We start from the raw sequence: 22763 nt of genomic DNA on the forward strand, positions 1-22763 counted from the left end.
GGTATACTGTATACAAAAGCTGTACATCATGTTTATCTGCAAGATGGTTTGGATTAAATGCACATTTTTCACTGTAAACCAGGCACTGAGGAACTAATCACCCTTTCACTCCTACCTTGGTCCAGGCAGAACCTGTAGACTTTTTTGCATTGATTTTAGGGGAAAATCTGTGGAATACTGTGGAATGGATTTTAAACACAGCTGAGAGTACTACACTCTTATTAGTAGCAGAATGCATGATCAGACTAGCTAAAATATTTCATAAACAAATGCACAAGCGGTGGGTGGTGTGTAGAAATGTGTGAATGCACTAAGAATGATTAAATGATTACAAATCTCAGTGCACACTCTGAGACTAATGACAAATGTCACTTCACAGGAGACACGATTTACAATCTGAGTAGCACTCAAGACAAGGCTTTAACAGAGACAAATACAATACCAAACACAGACATAGGGCCACTAACTTGCAGAGTTTATCAATTTGACATAAGGCACTGGAGGGGTTTAAACACTGGTTGTATTTCTGGCTGCATTTAGGTATTGAGCCCTGTATGTCCATTTTCCCATGTACTTTTAAAAATGCTACATACTTTAACCCTCCATTTTCTAAACAATATCTATGACTTCAGTGCTTTGAACAACAGCCTGAAGCTTTTAAATTTTCAGCACGCATGTCGTGCCACCCTCCGCTCATGAATGAAAAGCTTTTTTTTTTTTTTTTTAAATTAGTACTTATTCTCACATTACCCCCCGTTGAATGCTCTCCTTTTTTGTTTTTCAAAGTCAATTCATGGAAAAGAACTGCACAAACAGGTTTGAAAAAAATATAACAGCGATGAGGAATGCCTTTAATGCAAAACTTTTTTTATATTCTGGACATCCATTTGTTTTTCATCATTATAATAACTGGCCTACTAGTAACGGCAAATGACACTTTCATCTTCCACCTTACATCTTTCAGCCATTCTCTAACTCTAGCTCTAGCACCCAACAGTCAATGGATGTAGAAAGGAAGTCCCGCCTTGCAGGTAAAAGAGCCAATCATCTTTTAGATACAGACATCGCCTGTTAATCAACTCGCAAATGCGCATTTCGTGTTTTAAAGTAATATGAAGTCAACATTTGGTTGAGTGAATCACGATTGATCATGTGTAAATACACACCGTATTTAAAAAAAATTAAAAAATCAGTAAACGCATTTTGGCAGAGGGATTATAAGACTAGTCTTCCACTGGCCACGACATGATACACAGGGTAAAATACTCTCTTATGCAGCTGAACTGCTCCGTGATTCAGCTCCCTGTAACTGGGAGAATGGGATGAGAAAAGCTGACTCTGGATCAGTGACTCCGAGCAACTACATCGATTGTGTACACAGAGAAAATGTCTTAGTTTCTAAAAATATTCTACATTTTTGTTTTATAATAAACAAGTAGTTTGATTCATGAAACAAACCGTTTTTATGACATTTTGGTAGCATTAAAAATGATTCCATTCAAGTTGTGTCAACATGCGCCTTTGAAGTTGTATGCGATCAACCAGTGGCATCTGTACACACCTTCTTCATTATTCATATTGGCTGCCATGTTGATGGAAAAACAAATTATGCATATTCATGTTATTGATTATTTATTATAAATATGGCATGAAGACCTACTTTCTAAATATCTGTCTGTTTACTTTGTTGTTTTGACTTGAGTGTTGTCCAGTAGCTAGCATGACCTGTAGTCTCTTGTATACAATGCATGGATTATTTGTATGGAATGCATAGCATAGCAGAATAGAAAGTGACTGTCAGAAAATAGTGATGCAAAAGTAACGCAAAAGTCAATTAACACTTTACTTTCCATAAAAAATTACTTTTTAATTAATTAAGTTACTTTTTTAAGGAGTAATGCAATATTCTAATGAGTTACTTTTAAAAGTAACGTTATCCAACACTGGCCATGATGATGTCAACAAACCCTAAAATGACTGTAAAAATGACAATTTAAACAACTTTACAGCTCAAATAATAATACACAAGTTTTAACAGAAGAATTAATGTAAGTGGTTTTATAAAATTATAAGCTTTATAAAATATCTGCCTTTAAACCCTGCAAAAATGGGCTCCATTCACTTCCATTGTAAGTGCCTCACTGCAAACTCAATTTCTGCTTTTTTAAAGAAAATGAGGGACAAGTTGAAATTCTTTTATTATTTCTTTCTTATTTTACCTGGACTATTCCTTTAATTTCATACAATATATGTGAATGGTGACTGACGTTGTCAGTTCTTAACATCAGTGTTATTTTTCAAACAGTTTTTTATTTTAGTCATAATCAGCAAGAAGTACGAGTCAGCATACAGAGAGGAGGTGCAGCGACTAACGGACTGGTGCATAGCCAACAACCTGTCTCTGAACGTAGACAAAAAAAAAGAGATGGTTGTTGACTTCAGGAGAGCACAGAGAGACCACTCTCCGCTGAACATCGACAGCTCCTCTGTGGAGATCGTCAAGAGCACCAAATTCCTTGGTGTTCACCTGGCGGAGAACCTCACCTGGTCCCTCAACACCACCTCCATAACCAAGAAAGCCCAGCAGCATCTCTACTTTCTGTGAAGGCTGAGTAAAGCTCATCTCCCACCCCCATCCTCACCACATTCTACAGAGGGACTATCGAGAGCATCCTGAGCAGCTGCATCACTGCCTGGTTTGGAAATTGCACCGTTTCGGATCACAAGACCCTGCAGATGATAGTGAGGACAGCTGAGAAGATCATCGGGGTCTCTCTTCCCTCCATCATAGACATTTACACAACACGCTGCATCCGCAAAGCCACCAGCATTGTGGATGACCTCACGCACCCCTCACACAAACTCTCCACCCTCCTGCCGTCTGGCAAAAGGTACCGAAGCATTCGGGCCCTCACAGCCAGACTGTGTAACAGTTTCTTCCCCCAAGACATCAGACTCCTCAACACTCAGAGACTGGACTGACAACACACACACACACACACACACACACACACACACACACTCAACTGAACACCATCCGACTCCCTTTGCAATTTTGCACATTTCTGTATTATCTACCCGGAATTTTTTTGCTGCTACTGTATTCATAAAATATTGTACTAATTTCTTGTCACTTCTTCCTGGCTGCTACCCCAATAACTGCTATGTCCATATATAGTATAAGCTTATCTGCTGAATAGTATGTCATAGTATGTTATGTTTACATTCACAGCATTTTCTATTATATTGTAATTTATTTTTGCACTACCTGTTTTATCTGACACTTTCACACTAGAACTGTGTACTGGTCGGTGCTGCACTGTCTCTTACTGTGCCTATTGTCCTGTTTCAGCAATTATTGTACCATCTTGTACTGTTTGCACACGTTTGCACATGCACTTTATGTAGAAATGTGTAAGTACGTTGTTTCGTTTCACTGTGTACTGTACTAGCTGTATATGGTTGACATGACAATAAAAGCCACTTGACTTGACCTCAGTAACGATAAGATTTGCAGTCAAAAGTGGACAAATTTAGTATGTTGGTTTCAAACACATAGTTTAAAACCCTTTGTGAATCCCACCCTCAACAATAAAGTTACACTATCATCACATTTTTGTAATGGCTCTTGGGTAAACAAACAAACATAATCAAACCACACTGGCATACATTAAGGCGAGAGTCAACTATATTATAAAAGCAGATTTTTACTGAAAGTCAGGTCAGGGCATGTTGTCACATGCATTTTAAAAGTCATAAATGTATAATTTATTTGTAAAATAAATATTTTAAATGCTATTAAAAATACTTCTAACAAAACACACATACATAAATGTCATTTATAACTTACACAGTATTTGTTGGCCAAAACAATGTTTTGATCTTTTTTTACATTAATATCAGTTTTCATTTTCAGTTATTTATTGAGGAAAATGTCCTTTGCATTTAGTCAAAATTTTAATCATGTTAAAATTCAGTTATCATTTACTCACCCTCATGTCATTTCAAACCTGAATGACATGATTTATTTCCCCTTCAATAATGCTAACAAACCCTTAAAGGAATATTTCAGGTAATTAAATTATTAATTTTTAATTATTAAAGTTTACTTGAAAATGGAACATAATTTTAGTTTACAAAAATAAAATTTTAGTTGAGAACTGTAACAGAACAAACTTAAACCAAATATACAAATATATATATATATATATATATATATATATATATATATATATATATATATATATATATATATATATATATATATATATATAAAAGAAAACTACTTACAATTATTTACATAATAAATATCAAGGTTTAATATTTAAGATATGAAAACAATACGAGCATATGTATATGTAAATATGTACATATCAAAACAATGTTTTGATATTTTTGTACAATACCATTTTTTGTTTTGCTTTAATGAATAATTTTAAGCCACAAAATTGTTTTAATTTGACATTTTTCTGAAAAGCTGTTTAAAGGCTGTTTAAGTGGGTGTAGATTTAAAAAAAAGGCATACATATTCACATAAAACTTACTCTACTTGTTAAATTACAGGTTCCGCTGTGACAACTTACCCCATATAGTGGGTCAAAGTGTGTTCAATGAATTGTATCTTTTTTCCTGGGCAATAATGGCAAACATTTTTCATAAGCTTTTTTGTAACCTAGACTTCAAGGTACGTAGCTATGCAGTAATTGAATTAGAAAAATAAACGTAACCTGAGAAATATTCACTGGAATAACAAGTGTAACATCTAGCCCTGGTCTCCCTTATAGCAAAAAGCAGACAAATTTGTTTTTTATGTTACTGTACAGCCAGACAATGACATCAACTAGTTTATAGTTTAGCAGATGACATTATTACCTTAATATCGTAATTTAGAATCTTTTAACCAATCATCTCTTTATTTCCTGGAAATAATTATGGTCTACCACACTGGCAAACCCACCACAATCATATTGTACATCCAAAGGTCAAATCACCAGTCTAAATAATTTCAGACATATAGTATGAAACAAACAAAATTCTGTTACCATACTGGTAGCATCTAAACTTCTTAAGAGACAATGTGTGAGAGCGCTAGCTCCTTGTGTAGACTAGTGTAAAACACACATTATAAATCATGCCTCTTTGTTTACCATTGAGTCAACAGCTGCACTTCAAACATGACTGAGAGGAGATCTAAAGACCAAAGTCAACCGATTGTTAGTTCTTCTCGAAGTGTGAGCTACTTGAGAAGTCTTCTCGATGTTGATTTAAAGATATTGAGACTATGATGTCATCCACTTTTGTCTGAACAATTACTGTATATATAAAACAAACCCTTTGTATGTTTTTTGATTGTGGTGCATAAATCTTTGCTGAGAGTGGCATTGTTCCATGTTGGGATATAATCCTATCTTAATTGCTCTTGAAAATAACAGTGTGGTGTATGCAATCAACTCTCTTGTGCAAAAAATCACCCATGGTTTCTTATGGCATTTAAAGTACTTGATGAGTGATTTCCAGGTATATACTATTCAAAACAGACCTTTCACTCACTAATACCAAATGAACAATAGTTGCTAATGGCAACCCGGTGACACCCTGGTATACGAATGGCATGCACAAAATGCTAGGGTGAAACGGAAAGTGGGTAAAAACAGAAACAAAAGGAGGAAAGCCTGGAGCATGCCCATTTGTCCTACTGCGTTCAAAGATAAGCCAAAAGACTTCAATAAAGCAAAGGCGCCACTGACATACAAGTCAAACTTTGTTTGTGAATGAGTATGAAATTGGCATAAAAAAATTCACCATAGGAAAAAAAAAAATCATTCCTCAACTGTGGCATTATTCACCCCTCAAAAATCGCATATGGGGTTTGTATTTTAAATGCCCTGATTCAGAGGCCGTCTTGAATACAGTATATTTCCTTCAGAAACAGTCATGGCTGCTTTTCTACTTGGTCTGTCAGCTCAAAAAAGAGAATTACTGCTACAGCTTACATATTTCAGCGAGTGTGAGGGTGAACAAAAAGAACCAGAGGTGCAGAGAGAAAAAACAGTAAGGCACACTAGTTGCAGTCAAACACATACTCATATTTCCTAAGACATTGCCTCAAAGATTGATGGACGTCTATTTTCAAAAGCAGAAGCACATGGTTGGTAAATTTTCATGTGTTGGTACATAGATATCCACTTGTAACAAGAACATTTAATGAAGAACTTCATTCAAGGAACAGGGCATGAACATATGGATGGTCCTTGGTAACTGCAAGGTTTTTTGATGCCCTGTGGGCCCATAGGAATAGAGAAAACACTTTGATTGAGAAAGCAGTGCCCAGCCACCAGTTTCCAAGAGGAAATAAGTGGACCCTACGCATAAGGGCAGGGTTTAATAGGGCATCTCATATTTCACAAGGCTCTGAACTTTCTGTTTTCTTAATTTAATATCTTCATGGCAATTACAAAGAACATGCAGTTTGTAATTTTTTGGTACAATAACTTCTTCTGTATGTGCTGTTATGTCATTATCTTATGTGCACTTACCAGACTGTTTTCCAATGGCTTAAAGAACTAATTAGAACTAATTAAATGTCTGTTAGCTTTGAAGCCATCCATATGCTAGTGTACACCTAAATGTTGACCAAATACTTTTTCGCAGATAAACGCATTTAAAATGTACTGTACAATCTTTGTCTTCCAGGAAAACAGACAAAGAAAATAACGAAGACTCCTCTTGCACTCAGGGATGTATACAAAGATTTGTCCAATAAAATTCTTTCTAGAATCAGAAAGCCCCTCCCACTAATACAACCTGCCTCCAATTAGGAATTAAAGGCTTTAAACTGTTCATTTTTTTATTTTATTTTTTATAATTGTTGAGTTCAGTTTGTCCCACCCCAATTTTAGGAAATACGTCAACGCAGGACAGATAACTACGTACATGTTCATGTACAGGTACAGGTACATGTTCTATGGTTTTAAAACGTTATGGTTTTCCCTTATGAAAATTTCCCATGGTTTCAATATAGTAAAGCTGCAGTAACCATTACAGTTTAGGTTTTTGTCTATATTATTACTATGGTAGTACTACCAATATCATGGTTTAAAAATGGCAGTTAAACCATGAAACATTTTGTGGTTATGGTTTTACTATTAATGCCATAGTTGATTGGTAACTTTAGTTAAAACAATGGCCCATTTTTGTAAGGGAACCCAAAATAATTGCAAGGAACTGCAAAACTTTTTTTAAGGGAACACAAACTATTGTGGCGGAACGTAACGTGCTAGGGAATGCAAACTATTTCAAAAAATAAATTCCCTCCCTGTCCTGCAGGGCCATTTCAAGGCATAGAAAACAGGGCACTAATGCAGAAACCACACAACATCCCTCCCGGACCGACAGGATCACCAACGATGAAAAGCGGCAATGACACCAATGACGACGCAAGCCGCCGCCACCCCCTCCCCTGGCTGCAATAGCAATCTTTCTAATGGCACCAAAATGGTCAGAAACTGCCCTGCTGAGGTATTTAAATTGTTCTATTTTTGACGTCTAGTATATTTACCCATGACAAGACTAGCAAAAGACAAGTGTACTGTGTGCAAAATGCAAAATGCAACAACAACAACAAAAAGGTCACTAACACAAACAATATAGGAAGTACAAATTCAAAGCCATATGTGCCAACCCAACAGGTATTTTGAAAATTCTGAAGCTTGTCTTTCTTTTGTCATAATGCACTGTCGAGAAAACTGACTTCATCAGGAGACGTGACAACCCCCCCAATCAAACGTTTTTTTCTCAACTCTTTCAGCTGAAACGAGGGGAAAGCACGAGGGTTTGCTCCAAGCCCGTCCAACATGAACAGAAAGCAGTGAAAATATAGCTCGCTTTCAATCTCTCATACAAAAACCCTGGAGAGATAAATCAACTCCACAACAGACACTGATGCTCCTGTAATATTGATCAAAAACAAGGAACAATCACACTGAACCCATGACTAACATACACTGACTCAAACTCCATTCTCAGTGTTGCCTTTTGTGTCATAAGGCTTTTGTGCTGTGCTGATAAGTTTCAGATGATGCTGGAGTCTCCGGTGGACTTCAAATCTCCAAGTTGTACTCCATCATTCCTCAAAAAAAAACAAACAAACAAAAAAAAAAACACTCTGTATATGATCTTGTGTGCATCCATGATGGAAGATGATTGATCACTGATGTCTGTGTTTGCTGCTACCTCAACAGCATTCAGCTGCAGTTATCAGGCAGAAATTTCTGGTCTGGGACTATAAAGCATTGCAAAATGCACAAGCATGTTTTAAAGAACTGCATATTTTCCTTGCTTATTTTGAAAATAAAAGATTCGTATCTACTAAAGACAAACTCTGGCGTTCACAACGCAAAGCTCCCTCCCCAGTCCATCAGAAAACTACCAAGGCATTATGATCACTAATATTATCTCTAAGGCACTATAATGTCATATTCGGAATCTGCATTTGCATGCATTATGGACAGGGAGAACTCAGTAGATATCTCATTCACAGATGAATGTAGAATCCAATCATCAGCAATTTACATTTAGCAGAATAAAGGCTTTGGTTGACAGGCAAAATTGGAATAAATGTGCATTTTAACTAAGTAGAATCCACAATGCATGAGGAGCTGTACCATGTTAGTTATTTTACTGCAAACTCATATTTTCAGGTATCAAGAGAGCTTGCATTAGCCACAATGATCTGTTTGTTCAATCCCATATGTTTTGGACTCAAACACAGAGGCCATTCATCTCAGAAATCGCCCAATCTATTGACGTCTCAGGCTCTGTTTCTCCACATGGATTAAAATCTTTCTGGCATCAGCTCTTGAACAAAGCAGCCAACATGATTAAAACAAACTAACTCTCTTTCTAGTTTAAACATGTCTGATTGGTTAAAAGCCAATAACATGCAATGTAATACTAAAGTAATAGAATATAAGCTGTGATGAGTTATACTGTGTTATATGTATGTTAAATATTGAGTGCCTGCAGTCTTGCTAATGTTTTAGTATTTATTAAAGGCAGGTATTTAAAGGAATATTCAGGGTTCAATACAATTAAAGCTTAATTGACAGCTTTTGATTACATAATGTTGATTACCACAAAAATGTATTTCGACTTGTTCCTCCTTTTTTAAAAAACAAAAACAAAACAAAAACGGACAAAACTGAAACAAAAAAATAGGAGTATAAACGTACATATTGTAATACAGAGACAGGCTGAAGACAGGAACTAACAAAGACCATGATGATGTGAGAACCCAAGTGCAGTATTTATTAACAAAGTGAATAACCAACATAAACTAGAATGACTTGATTTGACCAAGACGGATTAACACAAACAAGAACAACATTACACAATCAATACACGACAAAGGAGAATGGCAAACATCAAGGCTTATATACATGGACATTGGAAACAAGTAAACTTGCCACGATATCATAATTTTCACACTGGTGCGGTGTTCACGTTCAAACCGACTAACACCGATATTACCACTGGTTGGACACTAAGTGGTACAATGGGGTAATTTTCGCTAAGCGATATCCTACACAATAATGAAAGGCAGCTTGATTTCAAACTTTGAACTTTATTTTTTATTTTAACTAAAATTTAAAATGAAACTGAAAAAAATGAAGTGCAATTAAAATGTGTGTTGTTCAACTTTTTGAAATATGGCTTTTCAACGGTTGTGAAGGGCAACATCTCTTTGGCAATGAACCTACTTCATCTGTATACATTCTCTCCATCATGGGCTACCGGTCGGGTATTTCTTTGTCCGGGCAAATACATCACTTACTGTGGGTTGTTGCGGGTTTAATGTTGGTGTTTTATTACCTTTTATCCCAGGACCCAATTTAGCTGCTGCTTCGGAAGGGTAATGACTTTGAATGTGTGTGAATACATTTGTTTTGTTCCCACCTAGGGCTGGATGATATGCAACAAATATATACACGATATTTTTATTTAAAAAAAATATATATATATCACAATATCCAATTACATCGTCAACCACCCGGCCGATGGATAGGTGAATATTCTTGCTTTAGTGATTTTGTATTGAAAATTAAATGTATTTATTTAAAAAATGAAAAACTTAAACCAAAGACATTTCTAAATTCAAATTGGACTTCAAACGAAACGAAAAAGCAACTAAAATAGTTAAAACAGTGGTCAAAAAACAAAACAAAAATCATATATAACGACCTTTCCATTTACCGTCACACAAGTATCTGTGTATGACAATAATTGAAAAATGACTAATACAAATTAAGATCTAAAAACAATTCTAAATATAAACATAATAATTATGATGATGATAATAATCACTGATATATAAATTATGGTTCGAGGTGAATGTGTTTTTGTATTATTTTATGATTTAATCACAGATGTATAGGCTATATATAAAGTGACCCTGCAGAGTTGCGCTCACAACTAACTGCTCTGTGGAAATAAAGCGAACTGAACTCAGAGCACCTCCTGAGCTGAGATGGTCTGAGGTCATTTGCAGCATTCTCATAGACAACACTATTCTTGCTAATGTTTTTCAGAAGACTGAAACAAAAAAAGAGTGAGAACCCTTTAAATACATGTGTTCCACGAGACTGCACGCCTCCGAACAAACAGCGCGTCAGACATGCATATAGACGGCTTTTCTGTCATCTGTTCTTAAAAATATAATAAAGTGTGTTTCTTCAAGCGTGTGCCTGTGTGTATAACAGCATTTCTCGTGTCATTCCCAATCCGAGACGTTTTACAGTTACCCCACCAGGCACATTATATTCACTACCTGCAATTAAACGTCTTCTGTCAGTATACGTACTTTGATACGTTGGTAAAGAACATCTGGCTTTCAGTGCGTTATTAGGTTCATTTATCATGGGTCGAAAACTTATCATGGGTCGCTTCAATAGGCAACTATTCTTTATTTAAGGCTATTCTATTCATTAGGCTATTGTATTGATCTTGGAAGTTCTATTCATAATGTTTCCCCTTTTACCCGGTATAAAATTTCACACCCGTGTTGCCCCTTGTACCTTAAAACCGGTAACACCGTACACCGTGGCAGCTCTAGTAACAAGTTGACAAGACAACCAATGACAAGATGGAACTAATAAACAAGATAACAAGACTATGAAACATGAACCAATGACAGGACAAGACTAATGAATATAACAAAACAATGACTATAAACCAATGAGAACAAAACCCATGAAATATGAGGGTCACATGACAAACAGGGAAATCACATGACACACAGGAACTAAACTTTCAAATTAAGAGTCAAAGACAAGACACAGACACAACAGAACACAGACACATGTAGACTCTACTTCCTGCAGTAAGTGTCAGCCTTGAGGCGAAAAATAAATCTCCAGAGTGTCGTCCTCATTATCTCAGTGTGGCTTTAAGTCTTAATGTGAACAGAGCCTAGATGCATTTCAATGAGGTAAAGTCAGGATCACAAATCACTGCATTTCTGCTTGTGGTAAACATTCTAAAGTCCTATGACTAAAGGATATTAAAAAAGTAACTATTGTTATGTACATTTAGACAAGGCAGCGCATGCACACTTATACTGTATATATACATTTAAACAGAGATACAATTGTAGGAAAAGTGTGTGAACTCTTTTGGATTCTGGATTTATGCAAAAGTTGGTCATAAAATTAACAGTTTTTCAACATACAAACAATATATTTTTTATTTTGCCTGTTATGCCACATCCTTTTTCACATACCTGCAACTTTTCATGCCAAGCAATTGTGAGACAACATTCTGGTCTTACAGGCTTTTACTGCATTTCATTTATTATTTATCTTTAGTGCCTAAAGTTAGAAGTTTCTCTCAGTTTTGAACATTACAGATGTGCAAACATGGCTTCTCTGAATTAAGCTGGAACTCTCCTTAAATAACTGCCTTGGTTTAGAACTGATTAAAAAAATGTCAGAGCAGACAGTCCATGAGCATTTAAATGTATGTTAAACTTGCCCATTGTGTGTTTTAAAGGGGTCATGACATGAGGAATCAAATTTTCCTTGATCTTTTGACATATAAGAGGTCATCGTACTATAAAAACATACTGTAAGTTTCAGAATTAAAACTTCCTTCATAATAGACAAACAGCATTTATTTAAACCAGACTCCAGAAGCAGACCGTTTTGAATTTGTGGAACTTGTGATGTCACAAGGACCATATACATCTGCATATGACTGCCTCTTCAGCAAGACATCAATGCCTATTTTTCATCATGGCACCCATGGCCCCGCCCACTGGTGATCACAGTCAGTGACACAGGTGAGGAGGAGAGAGGGGCTGTCATGGGAGATTCATCTACACCAAAGGGGACTTACACAGCACACCTTCATGTGCCTATCTGGATTTAAATGTTTTTCTACACTAGATGAACGGCTTTGACCATTATCGTTCGTCCCGTGCTGCTTTTAAAAGACGTAATGTGGAGTTGTAACTCTAAAAAGGAGACCTCCATTCTGTTTCATTCAGCTGCGCTGTTTCTTGCTGTTTTGAAGGCATCCTGGACCATTTTTGCACCCATCTGTGCTATTTTGAATTGTTAGTCTTTTGTAAACATGCACTATATGGATGTCTTTGATCGGTTTGATGCGTTTCCGGCGATGTGCACTGCATTTTAAGAGCGGTACAAGCGCAACTTTTAAAAACACATCTCGTTCTGCTGCTGCCATTGACTGGGAGAAACATATGCATTCCTGTGTGTAAACAAACATGGATTGTATGTTTTTTCGGCTGATACCAGTCAATACATGAATCAAGCTTTGCAAAGGAACTGTTATTGAATGAACATTATTAAGATGGGGCAGTTAAAAACTCTATTGGACCCAACGCAAAATGGTACAGTTTCATTCCTGAATATTTCAAATGTCATGACTGTTTTAAAGTTTAGGTGCCACTGTGCTTAATGTATTCGGATGCAATGTATTGGGTGTACATTATGTGTAAAACCTGAAATTTAATTTTATAATGTTGTGGAGCTTGTTGCTCTTTTTTTTTTTCAACTGAGTTTCAAATATGGCTGAATTGTAGGTGCTGCACAGTGTTATCCAATCACAAAAGTGGGTGTTTACACTGAATCCTTAAATGGCCAGAGAGCTTAAAACCGAGCATTTCAGACAGAGGGCCAGAGACAGGGTGGGAAATTATTATATATTACTAAATTATGACTGTTTTGGTGCAGAAAACCCCAAAAAACGTTAACATTATAAGTGGGCCTCAGGGAAGATAATACAATTATATATATATATATATATATTTACATTTAAAGGGGTCATGACATACTCTTTATATATATATATATATATATATATATATATATATATATATATATATATAAAGAGTATGTCATGACCCCTTTAAATGTAAAAATCCCTACACATTGGTACCTTGGACTTTGCCTAGCAGTTATTGAAATCTTTCCATCACTTTTTTCACAAGTCTCCCATATAACTCAACTAAATCATTTATTTAAACCTTTCCATCATAAAATCTGTATCCTCATTTAATTTCCAGATAACAAGTCTCCCATTACACTTATCACCATACCAGACAATTGTGATTGGCGGCTGTGATGCATCTTGCAAAAGAAACAGTCCAGTACACTACCCCTGACTTGAAATTCATTGCACATGTTGGTAATGTCGGTATGTGCAAAACGATAAACCCTTTCCAGCCAAATGTATTATCAGTACAGTATGCCTCCACTTTACCTGATTATCGAGCTCATGAAAGGCAGACAGGCAAACTGTTGAGAGCTCCAAGTGTTTCTGTCCGGTGAGAGCTGTTTACTTTGAGCAATGGCCAACTGGCATCCTGCAAGATAACTAATTCCTCTGCTTATCTAACTAATTGTGCAACAATGCCTTTTGGTTAAAGTAGCCTTGTCATAATGATCTGGACCAACCTCTCCAGTCTAAGACTGAACTCTTAGTACTATCAGGCAAGCCACTTCAATTTTTGGGGGTTAATGTCTTCTCTTGGTCATACAAAAATAGCCATTCATTAATCTTATGGAGATATGCTGCTGACCATGTCTAAACATTGAAAGCTCAAATAAGACAAAATGGTGTGACTTGACCACCATATAGTATAGTAACTAAACAATGAGAAATGATAGCAGATTGAATTAATAGATCCTATTCAAAGGGTTACATCTATCAACCTTATGCAAACAACAGTTTTAGAAAAAAAAGTTTTGCAGATCAATTAAGAGTCAGAATGACATAGGGCAAAGAGATATGTTTTGGTGTGGGTTTTGAAATCATGTATGGTGTTGAGGTCACGGAGGGATTGTGGGATAGAGTTCCATAATGTTGGAGCAGTAGTGCTAAAAGCCCTGCCACCCAGTGATGTTAGCTTGTAACGTGGGATGAGTAGTAAACCGGAGTCAGAAGACCTGAGTGAGCAAGTTGGTGTGTAGTGATGAATTAGAACTCGATGTAAGGAGGGGAAAGACCATGTAGAGCTTTAAATGTTGTGAGGAGTAATTTATACTGAATGCGGTAAGAGACAGTTAGCCAGTGCAGTCTACGTAAAATGGGGGTGATGTGAAATGATCTCTTGGAGTAAGTGAGAACCTGAGTTGCAGAATGGGGAAACCACAAAAGAGACCGTTACAGTAGTCGAACTGTGAAGTGATGAAAGCGTGAACAAAAGTCTCTGCCTCTTTTATATTGAGAATGGGGGGTAGACTGTTAATATTATGGAGGTGAAAGAAAGCAGCTTTTGTGAGAGAAGAGATGTGAGGGAGGAAGGAGAGTGAAGAATCAAAAAGTAATGCCAAGGTTTCTGACCTTGTAGAGGAGTGTCTGACCAGGACACCATCAATATCAACAGACTGATCAGAGTAGTGAGATGTAAGATTTGTGGAACCAACTAAAAGTACATCAGTTTTATCAGTGTTAAGTTTGAGAAAAATATTGGTCATCCAGGTATTGATGTCATTGATACATGCAAATAGGGAGCTTGTGGGGAAAGGGGGCAGTGGGTTTTGGACTGATATAAAGCTGTGTGTCATCAGCATAACAGTGAAAGTTGAGTCTGTGCCGGCAAACGATGTGACCCAGGGGAAGCATATAAGTGATGAAGCGCAGTGGACTAACAACAGAACCCTGAGGGATGCCTTGAGAAACAGGAGCTGTAGTAGATTTTGACTGACGAATAGAGATGTAGTGTTGAGAGATAAGAATTGAACCAGGATAGTACAGTACCAGAAATGCCAATAGCAGAGGGGCGAGAAATGAGTATGCTGTGTGAGATAGTGTCAAATGCAGAACTGAGATCTAAGAGAACAAGAATAGTGAGAGCACCAGAGACTGCGGCCATTAGAAGATCATTAACGACTCTAATGAGTGTAGTCTCTGTTCTATGGAGTAGACGGAAACCAGATTTAAAACACACAAAGAAATTGTGTGAGGCCAGATAAGATTGTAGCTGAGAGGCAACCACTTTTTCCATCAGTTTGGACAGAAAAGGGAGATTTGAAATAGGACGGTAATTTTTAAGGTCAGAAGGGCCTAGGCCAGGCTTTTTTAAAACTGGGGTGACAGCTGCAGTTTTTAGTTTTACAGGGACAATACCAGTACAAAGAAGTCTGTTGATGAGGAGGGAGATAGGCACCAAAATGGCAGACAGACAATGTTTAAGCAGGGCGGTGGGGGCCGGGTCAAACTGACAGGAAGTAGAATTAAATATCTTGATTAACTCAGTAATTGCAGGTGGGCTAGTAGGGGAAAAGTCAGAAAATGTGCCAATCATGAGGTCAGTGGGGAAATCCTGTGGTGTGTCTGGAGATACGATATGAGGGAAAAGTTTGTATAGTGAATTAATTTTATTTTGAAAGAAGTGAAGAGATGACTGACAGAGCTCAGCAGAATCGGAAATAACTGACACAGGTGGGTTGCTGAGTTTGTTAACAGTGGAAAAGAGTGTTTTAGGTCTGGAAGAGGCATTATTGATAAGGGAAGAAAAATATGCAGAGCGTGCAGCATTTATTGCAGATTTGTTTACCAATGAATCTCATGAAAACATGGCCAGGTCATGTTTCACTCCAAAATCAAAAGAAAGAAATAAAAAATGATAGAAAATGGAGTCTATTTTAGGACCATTAATCTGTTTTGAATTGCAACATTATTTTCATGACAATTATGCACATTACACCCCAAATTCCCATTAACGTAATGTGTCCAGATATTTTACTAGGTCTACATTTTTTTTTGTAATTCACTCTGAATGGTAATTCTCATTCGACTCTTATTACTTTAATACAGTACATTATAATGTAATTAATGATATGTAACAATGAATATCGCAGACTAATCTCACAGTGAAATCGGAAACAGTAGGATGACTTTTCTATAGCTAAAATTGGTCTGTGCTTACCAAAATTTGAAACACTGCCCCCAGTGGCCAAAACAGTAAGTGATGTTTGTCGTATGGGCATGTTTAAGCTCCACTTTCCAGGTGTAATTGCCACGGAGGGGTGCCAATAGTGAGTTGTTTTCAGCTGTACCAGTTGTAATGAAGTGACGAGGAATGCATATTTTATCAACCCAACAACCCAACCCAATCCTAAACCAAACCATCAGTGCAGTAAAAATGTAATGCTACAGGGAAAAATGCAACCACCAAATTGTACTCGTCACTGATTATGTGAACATGATAACTTTCTGGTTTCAACGCGGGATCCGAACCCAGGTCTTACAAACTGCTGACCCAATGTGCTTCTGGTCACACCACAAGGGAAGGTAAACAGGACTAGATGCAAAAATGTGTGATAGGAGATGACGCTTGTCAGTGAGTCGGCATAATGTGGCTGATCCAGGGAATCTCGGAAACAACGTGCTGACTTCCCGTGTGGTCATCTTGAATAGGGGTGGGGGTATATGTGCATATTTGTCATGAAAATAATGTAACAACCAATGTTCCCTCTAATTTTAGTTTTTTTGCTGAGCAAAACCTATTTCAATTGGGCGGAACCTTTGGCCACCTGAGCAAAAAAAATACTTGTTTTTTTTTAACTATTACATAACAAGGGCATGTTACCTTCAAGTGTTTCTCTATTAAGTTAACATTACTTCAGGTTTTTTTAAGTAATTACTAAGTTAATGATAAAGAATTAAATATAAAGTAATCTACTTAGAACTTTGCAGTGAAAAATAAATAAATAAATAAAAAAGTGAGTTGTTTTGCTTTTCTTTTTAATATTGCTGTTTGATTAATTGGCTATTAACAACATAATAGAAAGCGGCAGATCTATCAGGGTTGCATTTATACAGCAAAGTCTAATTTTGATGCATAGCCTACCTGATTTTTTTTTTTTTTTTTTGTTTTTTTTGCACCTATATGCATTCACGTAAGACATTTCCTTAAATGTAAGGAAATTATTATTATTATTATTATTATTATTATTATAACCAACTGTGGCGTTATGATCATGAAACACATTTCACCGTTCACGTGAGCAAACGCATTACCATGCTCACAGTTTTGAGGGAACATTGGTCACAAATAAACAATAAAATAAAAAATCAATAGGCAAAATATAATTTCTTATTTCTTTCTTTTGATTATCTTTTGGGTATATGTGTTTTGTAAGATTCACATTCACTAATAGGTTACACTGTGTGGGATTTACTCTGACAGTCCAATACATTTTCTGATTTTAGAAATATTTGTCTGACCTCACCACTCACCATCTGAATTTGAAGAACATCTAAAGTGAGTGAACACATATTTCATGCACCAGTAACATATCAAGTTATATAGGTACCTCATTCAAAGGCCCAATTAAATATTTCACAGTTCCAGTGCAAGTCAAGATGAATTACGTGGACAAAACCTATAAACACCATTTGGTTAAAAGTCACAAGCCATTTTCCACTCACTGGTGTGTTTATAGCAAGCAACGTATTCCGCTAATTGAAGCATTGAGCGTGCTAAATGACACAAGGGTGTTAGGTGGTGTGTGCGTGAATATGATGACTGAGCAGGGAGGATGAACCCAGCGGGAGCAATGTTTGGCCTCGCAATCCAGATGGCCCCCCTGAGTTGAATATTTATGCTCCAGCTCACAATTCCCGGGACTAGCGAGAATCCTTACCACTTGCGTGCTGAAATCAAACATGACAGCAAACAGTTTTCCTAAGCGCTGTGTGATACCAGAAATACTTAATTGGTAACCTGCCATCTGAGCTATGAAAACAAGTCACCGTAGACATCTCAAGAGAGGCCTGTTGGTTTTGTCTTATCATACAGCAGGGCGCAGGACCCACTGTATTCCTCGACAATGTATCACAGTCATTATTACACAGCTGCGATCGTCTATGGCAGTTTGCCAAGTACTCAAAATAAGGGTCTGTGGTGCCTGGTGGATGTCTTACTATAAATCACATTAGCATTAATTATGTACTCTAGCTCTTCAACATAACAGTTTATCACTCTAAATTAAATAACAAACGATTGCTTGTTAACTCACCCTTCTCCATCCTAGAATGAGAACTAAGGGTGTTGTTTGCCTCTTCCTCCTCCTCTCTGAAGCTAAGCAAACTGTGTGACTGTTTGATAGGAGGTGGGCTGGTTGGACTAAACTTGACTGGAGAGAACAACTGCCACTCATGTTTCCTTTCAAGCTTGGTATTGTGCTCGTCTAAGGACTGCACATGTTCTGCTGCAGGTTTTCTATGTTCCACAGGATGTTGTTTATGGTCTACAGAAGGTTCTCTGTGGTTCTCTGAAGGTGCTGGTAATGTTTCGCTGGGGTCAATACCTGATACAGTCACACTTTGCTCAAGAGGACCTGAACTGCTTTGGATATTTTCATTCTCATCAATGCCAGTTGGTTGAATGTCATCTTCACTTGTAGTTTCATTTAAAACAGCTGCTCTTTGCCTTGAGATGCTTTCCTCTTGTTTGGAGCTGTCTGTTTCCACTGTATTGGGGAGAAGTGAATTAATTTCACTCTCCAATACGCTGTTCCAAGTGTTTTGCCATGAAGCTGTGGTTTCCCAGAGTTGAGATGTAGTTTGCTCAACAGTCGTTGGAGAGTCTGTAACCGCTTCGCTGTATGTAGTGTCTTCCTGTGAATAAAAAATATCCCCATCAGTAGTTTCTGTAGGAAATGCGAGCTGCTCATTATTTATATTGCTGTCCATGTCAGTTAAGGCCTCCTGATTGGAGTTGTCTTTGTATAGACTAAAGCTCTGGGTCTTCATTGTATTTTGGTGATTGGAGAATGCCACTCTGTTTGTAGCTTCCACAGGGCGGATGAATTGTTCTCCGTCTGTTTTAAATTTCAGAGAGCTGAATAGCTCTTTCTTTGGATTGTCTTTATGAATGCCAATTTTTATCCTATCCATACTGTCTTTATGAAGGGGAAGCTGTGGCCTGTCTGTTGTGGATTTATGAAAACCAAACATCTCTCTTAGTTCTTGTTTGTCTCCCCTGTGGAAAGCTTGACGGGGGGTAAAAGTGATGGATGAATCAGTAGGAGAGGCAAAATCATGCAGAGATTGATCTAAAGAATCAGTGGGTGGATAATCATAGTCTTCTTCATCTTCTTCCTCCTCACCCATGTGGCTTGGACGCAGCTTCAAAGGACGATTGCTAGCACTTTGCAAAGTGGGAAGGTATTTCATAAAGGGACCCCTAGAACCTTGATGGTTAAAAATGTGCTGTATAGGGTCTCTGAAGAGCTTTTCTGGTGTGCTTTCCTCAGTTGTTGTTTTGAGCATAGGCTTCGGAATGCTACTCGGGTCACAGTTCGGAATCGGATAGCACATGAGGATTCCGCCACCATTCGGGCAGTGGCAGACTTGGCAGGGATCAATTTGGAAAGAGTGTCCAGCCTCGTACTTCTGCTCCTCATGAACGCATCCAACGCGCTTACACTGAATGCACCCGTCTGCCGGTTCCGACAATTCGATGCAGTTAGCTGGAATCTCAGGGCATGGAATAAAATGACAGCTGATCCTTCCTCCGGCCTGCGGACAGGAGCATTCGGTACTTCCAAAATCCACAAAGTATGACTCGCCCTCTGGAACCTTACCATTTTTGAAACCAGCACTAATGCAGTCATAATACTGGTATCCCTCGCACATGCAGCCTGTTTGCACACAGGTGGCGCAACATGCACCAGTGTCCAAAACCTCTTCGATGCAGTTGTTCAGTACAGGACAGTCCACACCGGTGCAATCCCGTTGACAAAGACAGCCACTCATACTCAGCAAAAAGACCAAGTTCAAGAGGCCACTGGCCATTTTTAACTTGGTACCTGGTGTTTTAATGCAGTAGATAAACGTATCTGGTACACTCTATGCTCTCCAGATCCAAACAATCGCCTTCCCTCTCATGAACTGCAAGCAGTCAGTGAAACCTTGAAGAAAAATAGAAAGAGTCGAGTTAGAGAGCGCTCAGAAAATTTCCTGTGGAGCTCTTCCAGCCAGCCCAAAGTCACTGTGTAAAAGCCAACATCTGGCTTCATAGTTGAGCTCACCCTCTTAAGACCATCCCACATTTGAAAATCACAGGGTTGTCCAAGCCTGATCTCATGAGCAAGTTCCCCCTTAATCATGAAGCAACATTCATCCTTATTACCATTAAGTGACAGTCATTCGACAGACGGTGTATTATTCAGCAGCATTAGAGTTATCATAAAGCAATAAAGGTCAGTTTGATGGGATTTTAAAAGCTGTACCACACTATTTGATTTCTCTATTATTTTTGATAGCTTTTTCTGATTCATTTGACATTCATGGGACAACTTCACACCGCATTTTAGTTAGTGCTGGACTATAATAAAGCAAGCCATTCTGAACTTTCATTTGCAGATGGCAAAGCCAACCGAGATTAACTCAGTTTGAACCATTCAGTTGATACACAAAGCCATTTTTTTGTAGTTGATTAGGTGTTTTGTGGATTAAACACAGAGGGGATTTAAAATAATTCAACAAAGCTGTGTTTCTCTGTAGTAGCGATGACTACAGCAAAGACTGTGTACTGCTGTTTTGCTTCAAGTGTTGTGAGCCATTTGCATTGAATCGCTTTATATTCAACAACTGAGAAACATGTTCTGTTTACTTTGGAAAACTTCTGGAGTTCTGAGGACCTAAATGGTTAGATCTCATGGAAGATGAAAGGAATTGCTTTGTTTTCAAAAAACACCATTAGCCGTAATATCTTAAAGACTGGGCCAAAAAAGTTCATCAGTTCTACATGCCAACTTGCCATTTGAAAGTCTACTATATAATTTAAAACAAATGGCCCGGCTAATTAAATAATTTGTATGAAGAATGTTAAAGGAATATTTCGGCTGATTACCACAAAAATTAATTCCGACTTGTTCCCCCTTTTCTTTAAAAAAAATTAAAAAATCTGGGTTACAGTGAGGCATTTAGATTGGAAGCAATTGGGGCCAAACCATAAATGTTAAAATACTTACTGTTTTAAACGTAAAGCCACAAGACAAAAACAAAATACATGTTAACATAATTTTAGTGTGATAAAATCGCTTACTAACCTTTTCTGTGTAAAGATACATCCACATTTACTTCGTAAACCCTAAAACGACTGTAAAAAACAACCATTATAAACACCTTTACAGCTCGAATAATACACGAGTTTTAACAGAATTAATGTAACACAGTGTTAAAATGTCACTGCCTTGCATGTTCTGTCTTAAACACACACAAAAAAAAAAAAACATTTACAGACCGTAAATTGTATACATAACTTACACTTCAGTTTAATTAACTAATTAATACTTGGTTACCTCCAACGTTTTACTGCTGTAGGTGGAATTTTCAGACGGTCCCTTACATGCGCTAGTTAACTAAAGCCCATTGGAGCATTTTTAGGCATAACTCTACAGCTACAAGCGTTGACTGTTTGAGTTGAATGTTTTATGCCTGTATGACATAGTCATATATTCTTTAACCTAATTGTGCTAATGATATAGTTGTATAAATTGTCAGCTCCAGAGAGCACGGGAAGGAGAAACTGAATGTCAAACGAATAACGGGCCAACAACTTCAGGAGATTAGGTAGTTTAGAGTCAGTTTCGTATTTTTGGACCTGCCAGCTCCAGTTTCAGTTCTACTTCATGTGGATTATACATGCTGGTGTAAATGTAAATGTAAGTTAAGTTGCTCTTATAGCGCAATTTCCCACGTTATCATGAAACCCGATCTGGATCTGATTTTCTGACTTATTGAATGCACCTGAGCCCAAACTGTTAGAGATCACTCTTGTTTCTGTATCACTCATATCTGTCTGGTTTTCATTTCTGGAACAACATACAGTATACACAAAGGCTATGTTATTTATAATGAGGTATTTTTTCCACTGTCTTTAATTTAATGATTTGCACTGTAAAATGCAGAAACAAGACAAATGTAGTGCAACAAGTTTGGCAAAGCAAACAATGAAGCGACTCTGATGAAACAGCACACAGGAACAGATGTAAAGAAACAGGTATAAAGAAACAGCAGCTAGCGTTATACAGGGCCACACCACACCTGCAATGGCAAATTTATTATGAATACACTTAAAAAACAAAATAATTTGGAACCCTTTATAAACCATCCCACTAAAGTCCAAATAAATGCCTTACCTTCAGTGAGAAAGGCTCTTACCATACACTAATCAGTTAATGGCTTAACTACTGAAAGCTGTTTTGAATGAACTGAACTCTTAAGGA

At 37.3% G+C, this 22763-nt stretch overlaps 1 protein-coding gene across 1 annotated transcript in view; it reads right to left on the reverse strand.

The window, feature by feature from the left end:
• The window catches only part of LOC127427565 (fibulin-2-like), a 100297-nt gene that overhangs the window by 75118 nt on the left and 2416 nt on the right, over positions 1-22763 (reverse strand). Inside the window, exon 2 of the mRNA XM_051675203.1 lies at positions 18546-20441. Coding sequence (XP_051531163.1) covers positions 18546-20325 — 1780 coding nt within the window. The 5' untranslated portion in view covers positions 20326-20441. The remainder of the gene's footprint in view (positions 1-18545; positions 20442-22763) is intronic.

Source organism: Myxocyprinus asiaticus, chromosome 37 (genome assembly GCF_019703515.2).
Source record: "Myxocyprinus asiaticus isolate MX2 ecotype Aquarium Trade chromosome 37, UBuf_Myxa_2, whole genome shotgun sequence".
In the NCBI taxonomy this organism is placed as follows: Eukaryota; Metazoa; Chordata; class Actinopteri; order Cypriniformes; family Catostomidae; genus Myxocyprinus; species Myxocyprinus asiaticus.